This window comes from Bufo gargarizans, chromosome 1 (assembly GCF_014858855.1).
Source record: "Bufo gargarizans isolate SCDJY-AF-19 chromosome 1, ASM1485885v1, whole genome shotgun sequence".
Taxonomy (NCBI): Eukaryota; Metazoa; Chordata; class Amphibia; order Anura; family Bufonidae; genus Bufo; species Bufo gargarizans.
Genome location: NC_058080.1, coordinates 489180951 through 489197396, shown reverse-complemented (window position 1 = coordinate 489197396; position 16446 = coordinate 489180951). Strand labels below are relative to the sequence as shown.

Genomic DNA, 16446 nt, shown 5'->3' with positions numbered 1-16446 from the left:
ATAAATGTTATATTTTATATTTGACCTTAAACGGGAAACCATTAGCCGTTTGGCTATCTGAACCCTAAAAATTTAAATCCCGGGTCCAAAGGGTCCCTGAAGGGAAATAGTTTCCAAAATGGGGTCACTTTTTGAGGGTTTCCACTGTAGGGGTACGTCAGGGTCTCTTCAAATACAAAATGGTGCCCAAAAACCATTCTATCAAAATCCATATGGCGCTCCTTTTCTTCTGACCACTGCCACGTGCCCATTGAACAGTTTACCACCACATATGGGTTATTTCTGTAAACTGCAGAATCATGAGTAATGCATATTGAGGTTTAGTTTGCTGTTGACCCTTGCTGTTTTGCAAGGAAAAAATGATTAACATGAAAAGTCAGCATAAAAAATGAAATTTTCCTTTAAAGGGCTTCTGTCACCCCCCAAAACTCATTTTTCATTTTTGGCCATATTAAAATCCTTATTAGACGACTATTCCCTATAAAGGGCTCTTACCTTGTTCTGTGGCTTGGTTTCACTAAAAATCGAGCTTTTAAAATATACAAATGACATCACTACCAGCAAGTAGGGCGTCTACTTGCTGGTAGCCGCCGCATCCTCCTTAAAAAAAAACGCCCCCTCCTCCTGTTGATTGACAGGGCCAGCGAGCGCTCTGTTCCTACGGCTGGCCCTGTCTGCAATTCAAATCCCGCGCCAGCGCCTTATGTGTCTTCATTCGGCGCAAGCGCTCTGAGAGAAGGACGCTCGCTTCCTCAGCACTCCTTCAGTACGCCTGAGCCGATGACGTCACCTCTAAACCTGAAAGAGAAGACGTCATCGGCGCAGGCGCACTGAGGAAGTGATCGTCCTTCTCTTCAGAGCTCCTGCGCCGAATGAAGACACGTAAGGCGCAGGCGCGGGATTTGAATTGCAGACAGGGCCAGCCGGAGGAGGAGAGCGATCGCTGGCCCTGTCAATCAACAGGAGGAGGAGGCGTTTTTTTGAAAGGAGGATGCGGCAGCTACCAGCACGTAGACGCCCTACTTGCTGGTAGTCATTTGCATATTTTAAAAGCTCAATTTTTTTGTAAAACCAAGCCACAGAACAAGGTAAGAGCCCTATATAGGGAATAGTCGTCCAATAAGGATTTTAATATGCCCAAAAATGAAAAATTAGTTTTGGGGGTGACTGACGCCAAACACCTAAAGGGCTAACAAAGTTTGTAACATCTGTTTTTAAAATTTTGAGGGGTGTAGTTTCTAAAATGGGGTCATTTATGGGTGGTTTCCATTAGGTAAGCCCCTCAAAATCACTTTATATCTGAATTGGTGCTTAAAAAATTGGTTTGGGAAATTTTGAATGACTTCTAAACTTTTAAGCCTTCTAATGTCCTAAAAAAATAAAATGACATTTACAAAATATGCTAACATAAAGCAGACATATAGGAAATGATGACTGATAACTATTTTATGAGGCATTACTATCTTTCTTAAAAGTAGAGAAATTCAAATTAGAACATTTTGCAATTTTTCCAAATTTAGCAATTTTTCCAAATTTTTTGTAAATTTGGGATTTTTTCTAAACAAAGGAGAAATATATTGACTCAAATTTAGCACTGTTGTGAAGTACAATGTGTCACGAGAAAACATTCCCAGAATGGTTCGGATAAGTAAAATTGTTCCAGAGTTATTACCACATAAAGTGATACATGTCGGATTTGCAAAAAATGGCTTGGGCAGCAGGAAGAAAACAGGACTGGGTTAGAAAGGGTTAATTATGTGAAAAGTCAGTAGTCACTGGCTCCAGTTATTCGATAGAGCTACATGGAAACAATGTGTGTATTAACGTGATAGTTGAGTGCTCATGATGTGATTACCTTTTCTTTATAGAGCTACTGACTCTTCTGATGAGGTGGAGAGCCTGCGCCCCCCACGATTTATTCATGAAGATGGCGTTATAAGACCATATAGGCTGAGGGAAGGAACTGGAAGCCAAATGCTACAGGTGATGGCAGCTCATTTGTAGACAGAATCCTAAAGTATTTTAAGTGCTTGTCCATCCACTGGTTTTCAAAAACGGTCATGCTCAGGGAATTTTAGATTTACAAACTTTTATTAGGCCAAAAACATGGAAAGCAATACATGAGAATAAACTAGGGCCATTATCTGCTCTGCCTCTAATCTGTTTATGTCCTGACAATATATATTATTCATTTCTGTAACACTCATAAGCTTTCTATTCAAAAAGGATATAGAATTTGTATTATTTTACTTTTTACATTTTATTGTTCTCACTTGTTGCACATTTTTGACACTTTTCTGCAACTGGCTGCTCTTCGGTTTTAGTAATAATTTTCAGCCGTTTGTCCTCTGTGGCCTTCAGGTTTACACACATATATAGTGTGTCCCTTGGTCTATAACCCTTATGACTGCAGTCATTGCATTTGCCTGAGAAATATCATATCACTTTGCTGGAACTGTGCATTTAACGCCTGCAGTTCTGTGACAGAAAATCAGTAGCACATCTGCTACATGTGAACATACCCATGAAGTATAAGCTACCACAGAATTTGATAATTATTGCCTAAATTGAAATACTTTAATTCTATTTTCTATTTCATTTTCTTGCTGCATCAATTTGGCTCAGATGCCAATTCATGGCAACTAATCTGCGGAAAATTTGATTTGCAGTATTACATTTTTTTAAATTCTTTCTTCAACAATAATCTGAAGTTTATTACGGCTGTTTCTACATTGTAATATATATAGTTTTTTTTCAAATAGCCATATAACCATCTTTTCATAAATCTCATCTTGTGTAATTGTTTTGCTTTTAGGGCCAATATATACTGTGCTCCTCAATTTCTTCTTATATCTTAATAGCAGCTGCAGCTCTGTGTTTTTTTATACTGGGCTCCAAATACCCTGCTTAGACATAGATTTTTAGAGGACCTGTTACCACTTCTGACAAGCATGTTTTAGTCATTTTTTTCTATTCCGATGTCATAATAATTCTGATGCACCTTTTCTTATAGTTCTGTGTTGTGCTGTTCCCTTTTTATTCCACCTAGAAACGTATAAATAATTTACCCTCACCTCAACTACTGTCTTCTTGATCCTTACCTTGTAGATTGTAAGCCCCCGGGGGCAGGTTCCTCACCCCCTATATACCAGTCTGTTAATAGATTCATGCACACTGCACGTATTTTGGATTATATTATGTATGTATATCCTCTTTTAAATGTACAGAGCCTTGGAGTTAATGGTGCTTTTAAATTAATAATAATAATTGACAACTGGTTATTGCCATTCCCCTTGTGAAAAGGTTGTGTCCTTACACAGCCTATCACTGTCGGCACTGATTGGACAATGTGAGAGGAATGCCAGAGCCATGGTACAACACAAAGCTCTAAGGCTGATTTCACACGAGCGAATTCAACGCATTGAACTCACAGCGTATGTCTGCGGCAGCTCCCGCTCTGACCTCCATAGCGGTGTCAGGTCGCATAGCGTTCTATTGATTTATGATGCTATCTAAGCCTTAGAGTTCTGGATTGTATTGGATAACACTGACATAATGCCGTCGGTGTTATTCAGTACATTCCAGAACAGTTAGGGTTACATAGCATTATAAATCAATATAACGCTATGTGACCCCATCAGTGCTAGGGAGGTCAGGATGGGAGCTGCCGCAGACACACGCTGTGAATTCAGTGCGTTGAATTCACTTGTGTGAAACCAGCCTAAGAAATAATGCTCGAGAATTATTATATTATGAGCAATACAATTATTTACTAAAACCAACACATCAGGAGTGGTGAAAAATGAAGTCCTCTTTAAAAGATACCTGCACCTGAACCACTAGTAATAGGATAGAAAGCTTCTATACACAGTATACATCATGTTCCAACGATATGTCTGTGCAGGGGATTTGGCACGGAATCTCAGAGCTCTATAGCGATAGAGTATAAATAAATTAATCAACCCAAAAAAATTACCGTTTTCCCTGAATCCATTTAAGGCCTCTTGCCCACGACCGTATACCCTCCAAAATATACAGTCAGTGAGCAGGCCATTTTTCCCAGAGCGACATTGATCGCTGTGCACATCGGCCCGCCTGCGGGACTATTGTCCCACACTCATATGATCATATGAGTGCAGAACAACAGCCCAGTGGGCGGCCTGACGTCCACAGCATCATTGCAATCTATGATGCTGTGCGCACAATCAATGCCGCTCCGGGACATATGGCCTGCTCACGGACCCTATATCTTGGAGGGCATAGGGTAGTGGGCAAGAGGCCTAAGAGAAAAAAAACATACCTTTTGAAATTTACTCCATTCCAGTACTAAGGGTCCTGTGCCCACTAAGTCTTTTCTCCAGCAGTCTGAAAGTTATTGACGTCCTATCTGTGGTCATGTGGGCCGCTGCACTTCACACAGCGTCATATACCAAATCAGCGGATGATTATTTTCACATATATATTTTATATATGAAACCCATTTAAGGAGACTCCTAACGTATCAGCCTAATTTTAGAAGTGTAGATTTACTGAAACATCATTTATCGATATTTTAAAGAATGTGATATATTTGTCCTGTAACTTGCATGGTTATGGCATTTATCTTCGGTTTGTTTTTGTTTTGTTTTTATTTTATAATAAATACTTTATTTTAAACCATTTGAATTTGTTATTGTCTTCTGGCATAGGCGCTTTGTACAAGTCTGTTTTTCATTCCATAAAAGGAGTGAAATAGCACTAAACTAGCCAGACATCTTTTTCTTGTTACTTCTTCTTTTCCTTCATTCATATTGAAATCTTTGTGCTCAGTATTACATTTCCATCGACAATATGTTGTAGTTACATTTATTTTTCACTTAAGGGTTATGGACACCTAAGCTTCAGTCTATGATTTTCATTCATTTTTTCTTACCTCTTGATACTAAGTTTGCAACCTGCTTCTAATTTGAGACTTTTTTTCATGCCGATGTGTCCCTTCTGCTAATATATGATGGATGTAAGGTTGCATATCCAGGATGCTGCTGCATTCCCTAGCTCTCATGTATAAACAAAGCTTCATTCTTGGACTGATGTCTTCTTCTACTTGTGCATAGAGGCACTGATTCTGAGAAATGTGAGATTCCCCCCCCTGAAGAGTTTGCTGCAAATGCTCTGCTTTCTCTCTTCACTTGTACACAGCCTGTGTGATTCTCTTCCTGCAAACTGCCTTCTGTGTGCTTTCCTACTTCATCTTCAGCCCATGTGCGTTGCCGTCCTTAGATCCTCTCCCCACGCACATCTACTGTGTACAGCTTGCACTGCTCTGCTGCTGTCTCTAACACTGATAGAATCGAGGGCGGAGAGCCTTCCTAAACAGGACCATTGCTCTGATAGATTTATATATATATATATTTTTTTTTATGAAGTCTGTTTAGAAAGCTGCATAATTTTGCATTCAGGAATCAAATAAAGACTAATCAGTGGAATAGTGTCCATAACCTTTATTTCCTAGACTTTAGTTTGTTCGTCTTACTGTCATAATTATTAAGTAGTAATCGATGGGCAAGAAAAATATACCTCTTAATACTTTCCACCCATAGTACTAGATGTGTGTCTTGTAGATAGAGCTTTAAACATCTTAAAAAGTTACATCAGAAATCTAATTTAGATCTGACCCATCACTAAGACATGTTTAAGAGGTAGATAACTTTGGATGCATTCCTGTCTGTTGGTAACCACAGACTGTGATTTCCTCAAATTGCTCATTGAAGGGTTCTGTGATCATCACAGGTTCAGGAGGTACATAAGAAAGTGCCCACATATTCTGTTCACTGCCCTCCAGACGCATTCCATAGACCATAGATGCAGACATAATTAGGAAGGACCTCCCTATACAAAGTAGGAGCCTGACTTGCTGAAAATAGAGGTTCCTATGACCAGTACAAAATGAAAGTACTGATGCTCAGTATGACAATGGTAATATTTGTCTATGGAGCTTGCTTGTCTGTATGCTTATTTTGTGCACTTGTGCTGTTGTAATTGGTGTTGCCAAACCCAATAATAACAATGGATGTCATAATCCTTTCTGCCATGTAGCATTTGTGTATTGGTGCTATACTAATAACACTAATAATATATCGGTTACTCTATATTTATGTATCTACTGTATATATATTATTATATACATGTGGAAGTTGATCTTTCAACCACTTTAGATTATGGTAGCTATTGGGTACTCTAATAAAACTAAACTAGTAGTTTTTTTTGTTTAAAGGGAACCTGTCATGTTAAACATGGTGCTTGAGCTGCAGGCGGTGTGTGTGATAGAGCAGGAGGAACTGAGCAGATCGATATATAGGTTTATGGGAACAGTTTCAGTGAAACAGTTTTTAAACATTTATATCTCTGCTCATTCTGGGCTTTGAAGTCAAGGAGGAGGTCCTATCAGTGATTGACAGCTATCACTGTATACACAGTCATAGAGGGAAGGGATCCGCAAGCGTGAGGGGTCACTAGGATACAGTGACTCCCTTCGGGTTTGTAGTCAGACAATTCTCTGGGTTTTGGGCAGCGTTAGGCCTCCTGCACACGACCGTTGTGTGCACCCGTGGCCGTTGTGCCGTTTTCCGTTTTTTTTGCGGACCCATTGACTTTCAATGGGTCCGTGGAAAAATCGGAAACTGCACCGTTTGGCAGCCGCATCCGTGAGCCGTGTTTCCTGGCCGTGAAAAAAATATGACCTGTCCTATTTTTTTCACGGCTAACGGTTCACGGGCCCATTCAAGTCAATGGGTCCGTGAAAATCACGGATGCACACAAGATTGTCATCCGTGTCCGTGATCCGTGTCCGTGATCCGTGTCCGTTTTTTCCTATCATTTCAATGGCAAACTTGACTTAGATTTTTTTTTCATTTTTCATGTCCGTGGATCCTCCAAAAATCACGGAAGACCCACGGAAGAAAAAACGGGCACGGATCACGGACCTACGGACCCCGTTTTTGCGGACCGTGTAAAAAAACGTTCGTGTGCAGGAGGCCTTACAGTCATATGCCGCGCCCCCAAATGACGTGTCGGGGCGTGCACGGAATCGCACTACGTGATCTGTCCCTGACGGTGGTCACCTGATGTGTTTCTGACTGGCATCGGGAGGAGCATGCGCCGATGGTAGTATGTATGGTGCGCTGTCTATGAAGAAAGTGCAGGTACCGTATCATGTAGTCGATGGATGATGCGGAGAGGAGAGGGAATGAGGCGCAGTTTCCAACCGCAGTCTGCATCCTTAATATAGCTGTCAGATGTATGTAGCTAAAACTGCATGGATGTAAAGATCGATAGGATATAGAGAACGAGTACTGTAATACTATCTACATCTAGAGAATATATAGTGTCACAATATAGTGCAATAGATGTTACATAAATAAACTTGAATAAAATAGAAACAAATACAATAAAATTAAATAACAATAGAAAAATAAAAAATAAAATAAAAACGAGTACAACTCAATAAGGCTGAGTTATTTTTGGGCTATATGAAGTTGCTAGAATCAAGACATCAGGACGTCGGCCCAGTTCCAAAAGTTCTTTTACGTTACTATTTTAGTATGGTCTGTGAGACTCTTCTTATTTTTATTTTAAATTTTAGTGTTGCTCTAGGGAAAAAATGTACATTTTTATTATTAAGGTATGAATTTCCCTAAAGCGGTGTTTCACAGAGGTTTTTTCCGCCTCCAGTATTGGGTGTGCCTCTATGGTATTTTTGTGTTTTTCTACATGTTAGGGAGGTTGAATGCTTGATCTATCTATCAACAGGCATATCAGATTGTATGTGGTGACATGGATTACAGTACAGTCTCACTCATATCATTTAGTCCATATGGGGTGAAGGTGTCCAATTGGTAGATCCTTCTCTGGAGGCTGCTAAATCTATTGTATGAATTGTCCGGTATATAGTCAATCGGGGTGATTTTTAATGCGTGTTTAATTTTTTCTGGTGTGGTTGCGCAGTGTTGCGAAATGCTATGTTTTGGGCATAGTTTTTGTATATTATGTCTATGTTGATTAACCCTGCAGTGCAATGCCTGTGTCGTGCGGCCTACATACTGGAGGACACATTCACATTTGATTTGATATATCACATAGCTGCTTTTACAGGTTAGACAGTGTTTTATTGCGAAGGTGACGCCATTTTTCGTTGAGCTGAAAGTTTTCCTGTTATGTGTAATCATATTACAGCAAAGGCAGCGTCTTACACCACATTTGAAGCTGCCCGCTGGTTCTTTTATGGTTTTATTTCGGATTTTAATGTGTTTTTTCGACTTTCTGGGAGCTAAAGTGCTTCTTATTGTGGGCGCTCTCCTTTAGATGATCACAGTTTTTTTTCAAATGTTTTAAGTGTTTTTCTGTTACTGTTTTTTCTTCTTTAGTTATACTCGTTAGGCATTCTTTTTGCATGTTTTTTGCGCTCTTGTGGTATGCGTTTTTTATCAGGTTTCTTGGATAACCCTTATCAATAAACTTTTTTTGTATAATTTTTGCTTGTTCTATGAAGTCTGTGTTCTCTGTGCAGTTACGACCTATACGCTTGTATTGGCTATATGGGACATTCTGTAGCCATTTTTTGTGGTGAAAGCTTTTGTAATGTATGTAACTATTGGTGTCCACTTGTTTAAAATACGTTTTTGTTGTAAAAGTATTGTTTTTGGTGGTGATAGAAATGTCTAAAAAGTCTATTTGTTTTTTTGGGTAATTTGGGGTAAATGAGATCCCCCAACCCGTGTTGTTGAGTTCTTCACAGAAATTTAATGCTGAACACTAGTCTCTGTCCCAGATGATAAAGATATCGCCTATATACCTTTTGTAATAGACAATCTGTTTATTTAAATGGGGGGTTATTGTGAATGTGCGTGTTCTCAACACACAGGAAAACTGGAACGGGTTTAAATTTTAGGATTTATTTATATATTGAAACATAGAAGATTAATGGCAGAATAAACATACATGGTCCATCTATTCTTCCCTTATATTATTTTTCTAAGTGCGTTCACACGACACTCATGAAGTTGTTTTCAGAACAAATTTAAGTCTATAGGGCTTATAGCAGCCATCAAAGATAGGATGGCAGATGGACACTATTGGAATCAATGGGCCCATTTTTACCGGCACCAATCTAACAGCCTTTAAAAATAGGTACAGTATGTAAAAAAGGACCTTTTAGGGGATAAAAGAATACTCACTACTTGCACACACAGGAACACTTGCTCCGCACTGGAGGTAACAGAACCTGACTCTCACAGCATGGCGACGTCAAATTATCATGCCTCTATTGCGGAGCGAGTGATCCAACCTGTGCAAGTGGATGAGGTGAGTATTTATTTATTTTTTTGTCGCCACCAGAAGAATGGGAAGGCATTATTTATACTGGAGGCGCTATGGGGGCCATTGGATGCCCAGGGGGCACTATGTACACTGAGGGGGTTGGGATGTGAAAAAAAAAAAACTATTATGAAATTCATCTTAACTTACTTAAATTCAGCTTAACTTACTTAATAGAAACCACCCAAAAATGACCCCGTTATAGAAACTACATCCCACAAGGTATTGGCAAATTTGCACAAAAATGTAAATTCTCAAATTTCATTTGAATCCATTTTTTCCCAGTAACAAAGCAAGAGTTAACAGCCAAACAAAATGCTATATTTATTGCCCCGATTCTGTAGTTTGCAGAAACACCCTATTTAATTTAATTTTTTTGACCGTGTTCATCTGAGGGGTTAGGTCATGGGGTATTTTTATAGAGCAGATTCTTACGGACGTGGCGATACCTAATATGTCAACTTTTTTTTTTTTTTTTCAGTTTTACTAAATAATATTTTAGAAATTTTTTTGTTTTTGTTTTAGTGTCTCAAGTCTGAGAACCATAGTTTTTTTTATCCTATTTTTTATCCTATTGTCAGTGGCTAAATTGGGATATAAATTTTGTACTCCATGGAAGTGTGGTACTCCCTGAAGCAACCAATAATGCACAGGCCCGGATGATCGGGGCACGTGTCACACTGAGTTGTGGTGTCCTTCCGTATCCCCCTCCTGTGACACACTCTGCACTTTTTTTTTTTGGTCCGTCCCTTCTTTCCAGTATGGGGGACCACATCTGGAAAGTGTTGGCCAGGGACGATCCGGGCGCCTCCAGTTCCCGAGGTACTCCGGCCTGCTCTTTCCCGGTCAGAAAGGATCAGGGCTTTGAGGACTGCCTCATAGAACTGAAGGAATGTCCCTGTGTTGCCAGCGCTCCGGGACAGCACAAAAGAGTTGTACAAGGCATACTGTACCAAGTAGACCGCAACTTTTTTGTACCATGCCCGGGTTTTGCGCATGGCGTTATATGGCTTGAGGACTTGATCAGAGAGATCAACTCCTCCCATATACCGATTGAAGTCGACGATACAATCGGGCTTCAGGACCGTTGCCGCGGTACCTCGCACAGGGACAGGGGTGATGCCGTTACCATGAATTGTGGACAGTACAAGGACATCCCTCTTGTCCTTATATCTGACCAGCAACAGTTTTCCACTGGTAAGGACATGGGTCGCACCCCTGGGGATAAGAACCTGGAGGGGGTAGGTAGGGAGGCCGCGTTGATTTTTCCGCACGGTCCCACAAGCGGACGTGGATCTGGCGGTGAGGGACTGGAACAAGGGGATACTAGTATAAAAGTTATCCACGTACAGATGGTAACCCTTATCTAGCAGTGGGTGCATAAGGTCCCAAACAAGTTTCCCGCTAACACCCAGAGTGGGTGGACATTCTGGGGGTTGAATACGGGAATCTCGCCCCTCGTACACACGAAAATGTACCCTGAGGTACTCTCACAAAGTTTGTACAGCTTCACGCCATACCCCACCCGCTTAGAGGAAACATACTGGTGGAAAAGGAGTCTCCCCTTGAAAGCAATGAGAGACTCCTCAACCGCGATCTCCCTTCCAGGTACATAGGCCTGTACAAATTTGGCCCCAAAGTGATCGATGACCGGCCTGATTTTGTACAGGCGGGATCACCTGGGGGGGGGGGGGGGGGGGGGGGGGGGAAACATGCTGCATTATCTGAATAATGCAGGCATTTCCGGATGGCCTCAAACCGGGAGCGTGTCATGGCCGTACTGTAAAGTGGGGTCTGGTAGAGGACGTCCCCACTCCAGTAATGCCTGACACTAGGTTTCTTGACTAGGCCCATGTGCAGCACGATGCCCCAAAATGTCCTCATCTCGGCTGCACTAGCCAAAAAGGAGCCCGGGTGTTGAGCAACAAACTGTTGGGCGTACAGGTTTGTTTGCTCCACCATTAGATTTACAAAGTGGTCACTGAAAAAAAGACTAAAATAGTCATAAACTGTGCTGTGATTGGTTGGTATGGGCAGTTTTATGCCCCAAAGTATACGCTCTGACATGATGCAAACCTAGTCTCCACATATACCAAGAGGTTTCCACCAGGCTAAAATTTCATGACCCAATGTCACCTCATGAGGATGAAGCAACCCATTGGTGCACAGGAGAGTACCTGACGCTGGTGGGAATAATTGACTGCTACCTTCTTCAGATATCAATTCCTTATGAAGTCTTTAGTCTTCATGAGGTCTTTACTCTTTATTCCTTATGAAGTTCTTTCAGTGAATCCCACTGTGGAAATCTGGATTCTTGGTCGGCCTACAAAATCAGGAATCACGGTCTCAAAACGCTCTGGGGTATACCAGACAAGTTCACTGGCAGGGGGCTCCGGTGGACTTAACTGGTGGGCCGGAAAACTTGTACGAGCCTCAGAGCTGCTCGTACTAGGGTGGGCCACAGGGTCCCTAGCATAGCGGTCTCCACCGCCTTGGGGGCTCATCATCATTGCTAGATGATGAGGAGGACGCGGATGACAAAAGGAAAGTGGGGTCATCCTCATCCTCACTGGGACTCTAGGAGTCGGAGGCAAGCTGGGTGTATGCCTCCTCGGCCGAGAACATCCGGCGGGCCATAGGGGAGTGTGTGTGTGCGTGCGTGTTAAACTTTATTTGGTGTGCGTGTGTGTGTGTGGGGGCACGGGTGTTCGCAAACTTACCCTAAAAGACAAAATAAAAATAAAAAGACTAACTAAAAAAAGGGCAAAAAAAAAAAAAATGATAAAAATCGCTGATCAACCATCAGAAGTTTATCAGCGGTGGGGTGTGCGATGCGCTAACAGTGGCCGGAAGCTAAGAGTGATTGCGCCCCAAAAAAGTTGTAGGGGGGGCAAGCTGCAGCATCCCTGGGGGGTCTAGGGTCACACAGCTGTTCTGTGGACCCCAGACACCCAATTTAGGGTGAGGCAATCAGTAAAGTTTTTTTTTTTTTCTTCCACTAACTTTCTCTAAATATCCCTGCCTAACCTAACCTTTCCCTAAATACCTGGGGGTGCTGGGGCATAGATTGGGTGCTGGCTGACGATCCTGAGTTTTTTACAGATGGGGGTGTTCGCTGGAGATCCGACGCAGCACTCCTCTCTCCTCGGCTCCCGTACTGAAAAGGAGGAGGAGAGGAGCGTTGATGCAATTTGAAATGACCAGCCGACCAATGACAGGTGATCCTGAGAGGTGATTTCACATCACCTCTCAGGATCGCAGGATGGTGATTGGTGCTGTATTATCAAACCACCTTTTACCATCCTGTCCCCAGAGACCCGAATAACCCGGAAACGCCGCAAATTGCAGGTCTGAATTGACCTGCGGTTTGCTGCGATCGCCTACACGGGGGGGTCACAGGACCCCCCTGGCGCATTGTCCCCAGGTCCCTGCTCAATGATTTGAGCAGGCACCGGGTTCCGATCACCGCCCGCCAAGCGGTGGTGATCGGAAATACATAGGACGTACTGGTACGCCCTTTGTCCTTAAAGGGAACCTGTCACCGGGATTTTGTGTATAGAGCTGAGGACATGGGTTGCTAGATGTCCGCTAGCACATCCGCAATATCCAGTCCCCATAGCTCTGTGTGCTTTTATTGTGTAAAAAAAACCTATTTGATACATATGCAAATTAACATATAAGAGTCATATCTTACTTGTCATATTTTCAAGCTCTGACTCATCTCAGGTTAATTTGCATATGTATCAAATTGGTTTTTATGCACAATAAAAGCACACAGAACTATGGGGACTGGTATTGCGGATGTGCTAGCGGCCATCTAGCAACCCATGTCCTCAGCTCTATTCTCAAAAGCCCGGTGACAGGTTCCCTTTAAGTACCGTGATATCAGGGCGTATCGGTATGCCCTATGTCCGGAATAGGTTAAAGAGGTTTTCCGAGATTTGGACACTGATAACCTATCCTCAGGATAGGTCATCAGTAACTGATCCATGGGGGTCCGACACCCAACACCCCTGCCAATCAGCTGTTTGGGATCGCAGAGGCGCCTCAGCCTTATCGCAGCTTACCAAGCACAGCCCCATACATTGTATAGCTGCTGTGCTTGGTATCGCAGCTCAGCCCCATTCACTTCTATGGGGATTCCCAAACAGCTGATCGGCAGGGTTCCCGAGTGTTAAACTCCCACTGATCAGATACTGATGACCTATCCTGAGGATCAGTCATCAGTATCAAAATCTTGGAAAACCCCTTTAATGTTGATTTTCCAACCACATTATCTGGAAGTTTGTTCCAAGCATCTACTACCCTTTTAGTAAACTAATATTTTCTGACATTGCTTCTGATCTTCGCTAAACTAATTTTAGATTGTGCCCCTTGGTGTTCTCGTTTATTTTCTTATTAAAAACACTTTCACTGAATCTTATTTAACAGTTTCAACATATTAAAAATTTTCAGTGATGTCATCGCTTTCCTTTTCTGTTCTGCAGGCTATACAAACTATTGACTAATTGAACTAATATGCTAGCGTTTTTACATCTTTCATGTAACACGCCAGTCACATTAGTAACAAATAGGCATTTAAATTACAGCAGAAATGCAAGTCAGGTATATTTCAGTGCTTTAAAGAGTTACTCTCCTCTCAGACATTCATGTTATATCCACAGAATATGCCATAATGTGTCATAGATGTGGGTGCCACCTCCAGGACCTTCTGGTAACTGGAGAATGAGGTCCCACTGACTGTGTCCAGCCTGGATGCAGCAGCCAAAGGTGGTCAGGACTATGGAAGGAGCTGAGCTGGCTATACTGTGCTTTTCCCCTAGATCCCATACAAATAAATGGGATTTCTGCATCTCACAAGTTACAGTAACAGCGTAGCTCACTGTAGGTATGTCTGAGATGGTGATAATTAGAGATGAGCGAATTTCATATTTTGAAATCCTGCATAACGGAAACAGGACCGATCTGTTATGCAGGCCATAGACTTCTATTATGACGGAAGCGTCCGTTATGCATTCCGTCGTACAATTGCCTTATAGTCCGTGGTAACAGAATCCATAACGCAATTCTTCTTTTAGCACCAAACGAAGCGTGAACGAATTTTATAACATCTCTAGTGATAATCCTTTAACCTTTTAATGTGGAATATATAATGAACCATTTTGATACGAATTGTGTCCGGATCTGAAGGTTTTTGCACACAATCCCCATTTACTTCTATGGAACCAGGGCTCCGCGAAAAACACAGAATATAGAATATTCATCAATTTTCATGTAATGTAGAGATGATGCTTGAAAATCAACACTCATTAATAGAGATGGCCTTGCGGTTCGCCCGGCGGTCGTTTCGTGGCGAACTTTGCGTGTTCGCGATTCCCGAACATGCAAACATATGGAGAAATTTGCGCCCGCCATATTCTTTTACATTGTGAAGAACTTTGACCCATGACACGTCCATCAGGTGGTACAGGACAGCCAATTGAGATGTTTCTGCACATGGACCTACCCCCTACCTTATAAATATTTACATTCAGTGTTTTGCCAGTGTAGGGAGAGGTTGCTGTGTGGAGCAGGGACAGGCTGTTAGGGACACCAAACGCTAGCTAATAGGGCCACAAAAGTCATTTCAAGGACAGGTATAGGTGTGCTATCGATATGTGTGATACACAGAGGGGTGTGATATACTTATAATATACTTTTATAATGAGTCAAAAACACATAGATCTATATAGTGATCACCTGGAAGTCAGGGGGCTAGGGGTTTACTAGGGCCATTTTTATATAGGGTAAGGTTCCGGACGGGTCGCTCTTATCAGGGCGGGTGGTCTGTGGTTAGGCTATCAGGGCCAGAATAGCACCCCCTGTAGGGCAATATCAGGGACAGTTCTTTGCCCACCCTGTCCTTTAATACCACATCATCTAGCCCAGGGATGGATGTTTTTTTGCTTTCCCTCCTGGATTTATCGATGTGCACTGGGACCCCCCGGATTGTGGTAGGACATATGGTTTCTGATTTGGTGCAGCCGAGCACTTGTTATTGCCGACCACATCTATGATTTTTGCTGAACTTTAATAATTTAATTTATTTTGAAGGATATCTTTTCCATTCACACATCCGCAAAATGGTGCAGATCCATTCATTTTCAATGGGGCTGGAATGTGCTGTTCGCACCCACATTTGCGGATCCACATCCGCATTTGCGGATTTGCACTTCCGCATCTGTGTTTCCTTTTCCGCAAAAAAATAGAACATATCCTATTCTTGTCCGCAATGGCAAATAAGATTAGGCATTTTCTGTTATAGTGCTGGCGATGTGCGTCCACAAATTTCGGAATGCACATTGCCAGTGTTTGTGTTGCGGATCCGCAAAACACTTACAGACGTGTGAATGGACCCTTAGGCCTCTTTCACACGGGCGAGTTTTCCGTGCGGGTGCGATCCGTGCGGCGAACGTATGGCACCCGCACTAAATCCTGACCCATTCATTTCTATGGGGCTGTGCACATGAGCGATGTTTTTAACGCATCACTTGTGCGTTCAGTTGAAATCGCAGCATGTTCTATATTGTCAGATTTTGACGTGACGCAGGCCCCATAGAAATGAATGGGGTGTGTGAAAATCGGATGGCATCCGCAAGCAAGTACGGATGCCATGCGATTTGCACGCACGGTTGCTAGGAGACGATCGGGATGGAGACCCGATCATTATTATTTTCCCTTATAACATGGTTATAAGGGAAAATAATAGCATTCTGAATACAGAATGCATAGTAAAACAGCGCTAGAGGGGTTAAAAAAATAATAATAATTTAACTCACCTTAGTCCACTTGCTCGCGAAGCCCGGCATCTCCTTGTGCCTCCTCTGCTGATGAACAGGACCTGGGGTGAGCTGCTCCATTAAATAGAGCACAAGGAGATGCCGGGCTTCGCGAGCAAGTGGACTAAGGTGAGTTAAATTATTTTATTTTATTTTTTTAACCCCTCTAGCGCTGTTTTACTATGCATTTTGTATTCAGAATGCTATTATTTTCCCTTATAACCATGTTATAAGGGAAAATAATACAATCTTCAGAACATCAATCCCAAGCCCGAAC

At 42.2% G+C, this 16446-nt stretch overlaps 1 protein-coding gene across 1 annotated transcript in view; it reads left to right on the top strand.

The window, feature by feature from the left end:
* Window positions 1–16446, top strand: part of VPS13A (vacuolar protein sorting 13 homolog A) — a 226128-nt gene that overhangs the window by 191836 nt on the left and 17846 nt on the right. Inside the window, exon 68 of the mRNA XM_044273845.1 lies at window positions 1869–1983. Within this exon, the coding sequence (XP_044129780.1) occupies window positions 1869–1983 (115 nt within the window). The remainder of the gene's footprint in view (window positions 1–1868; window positions 1984–16446) is intronic.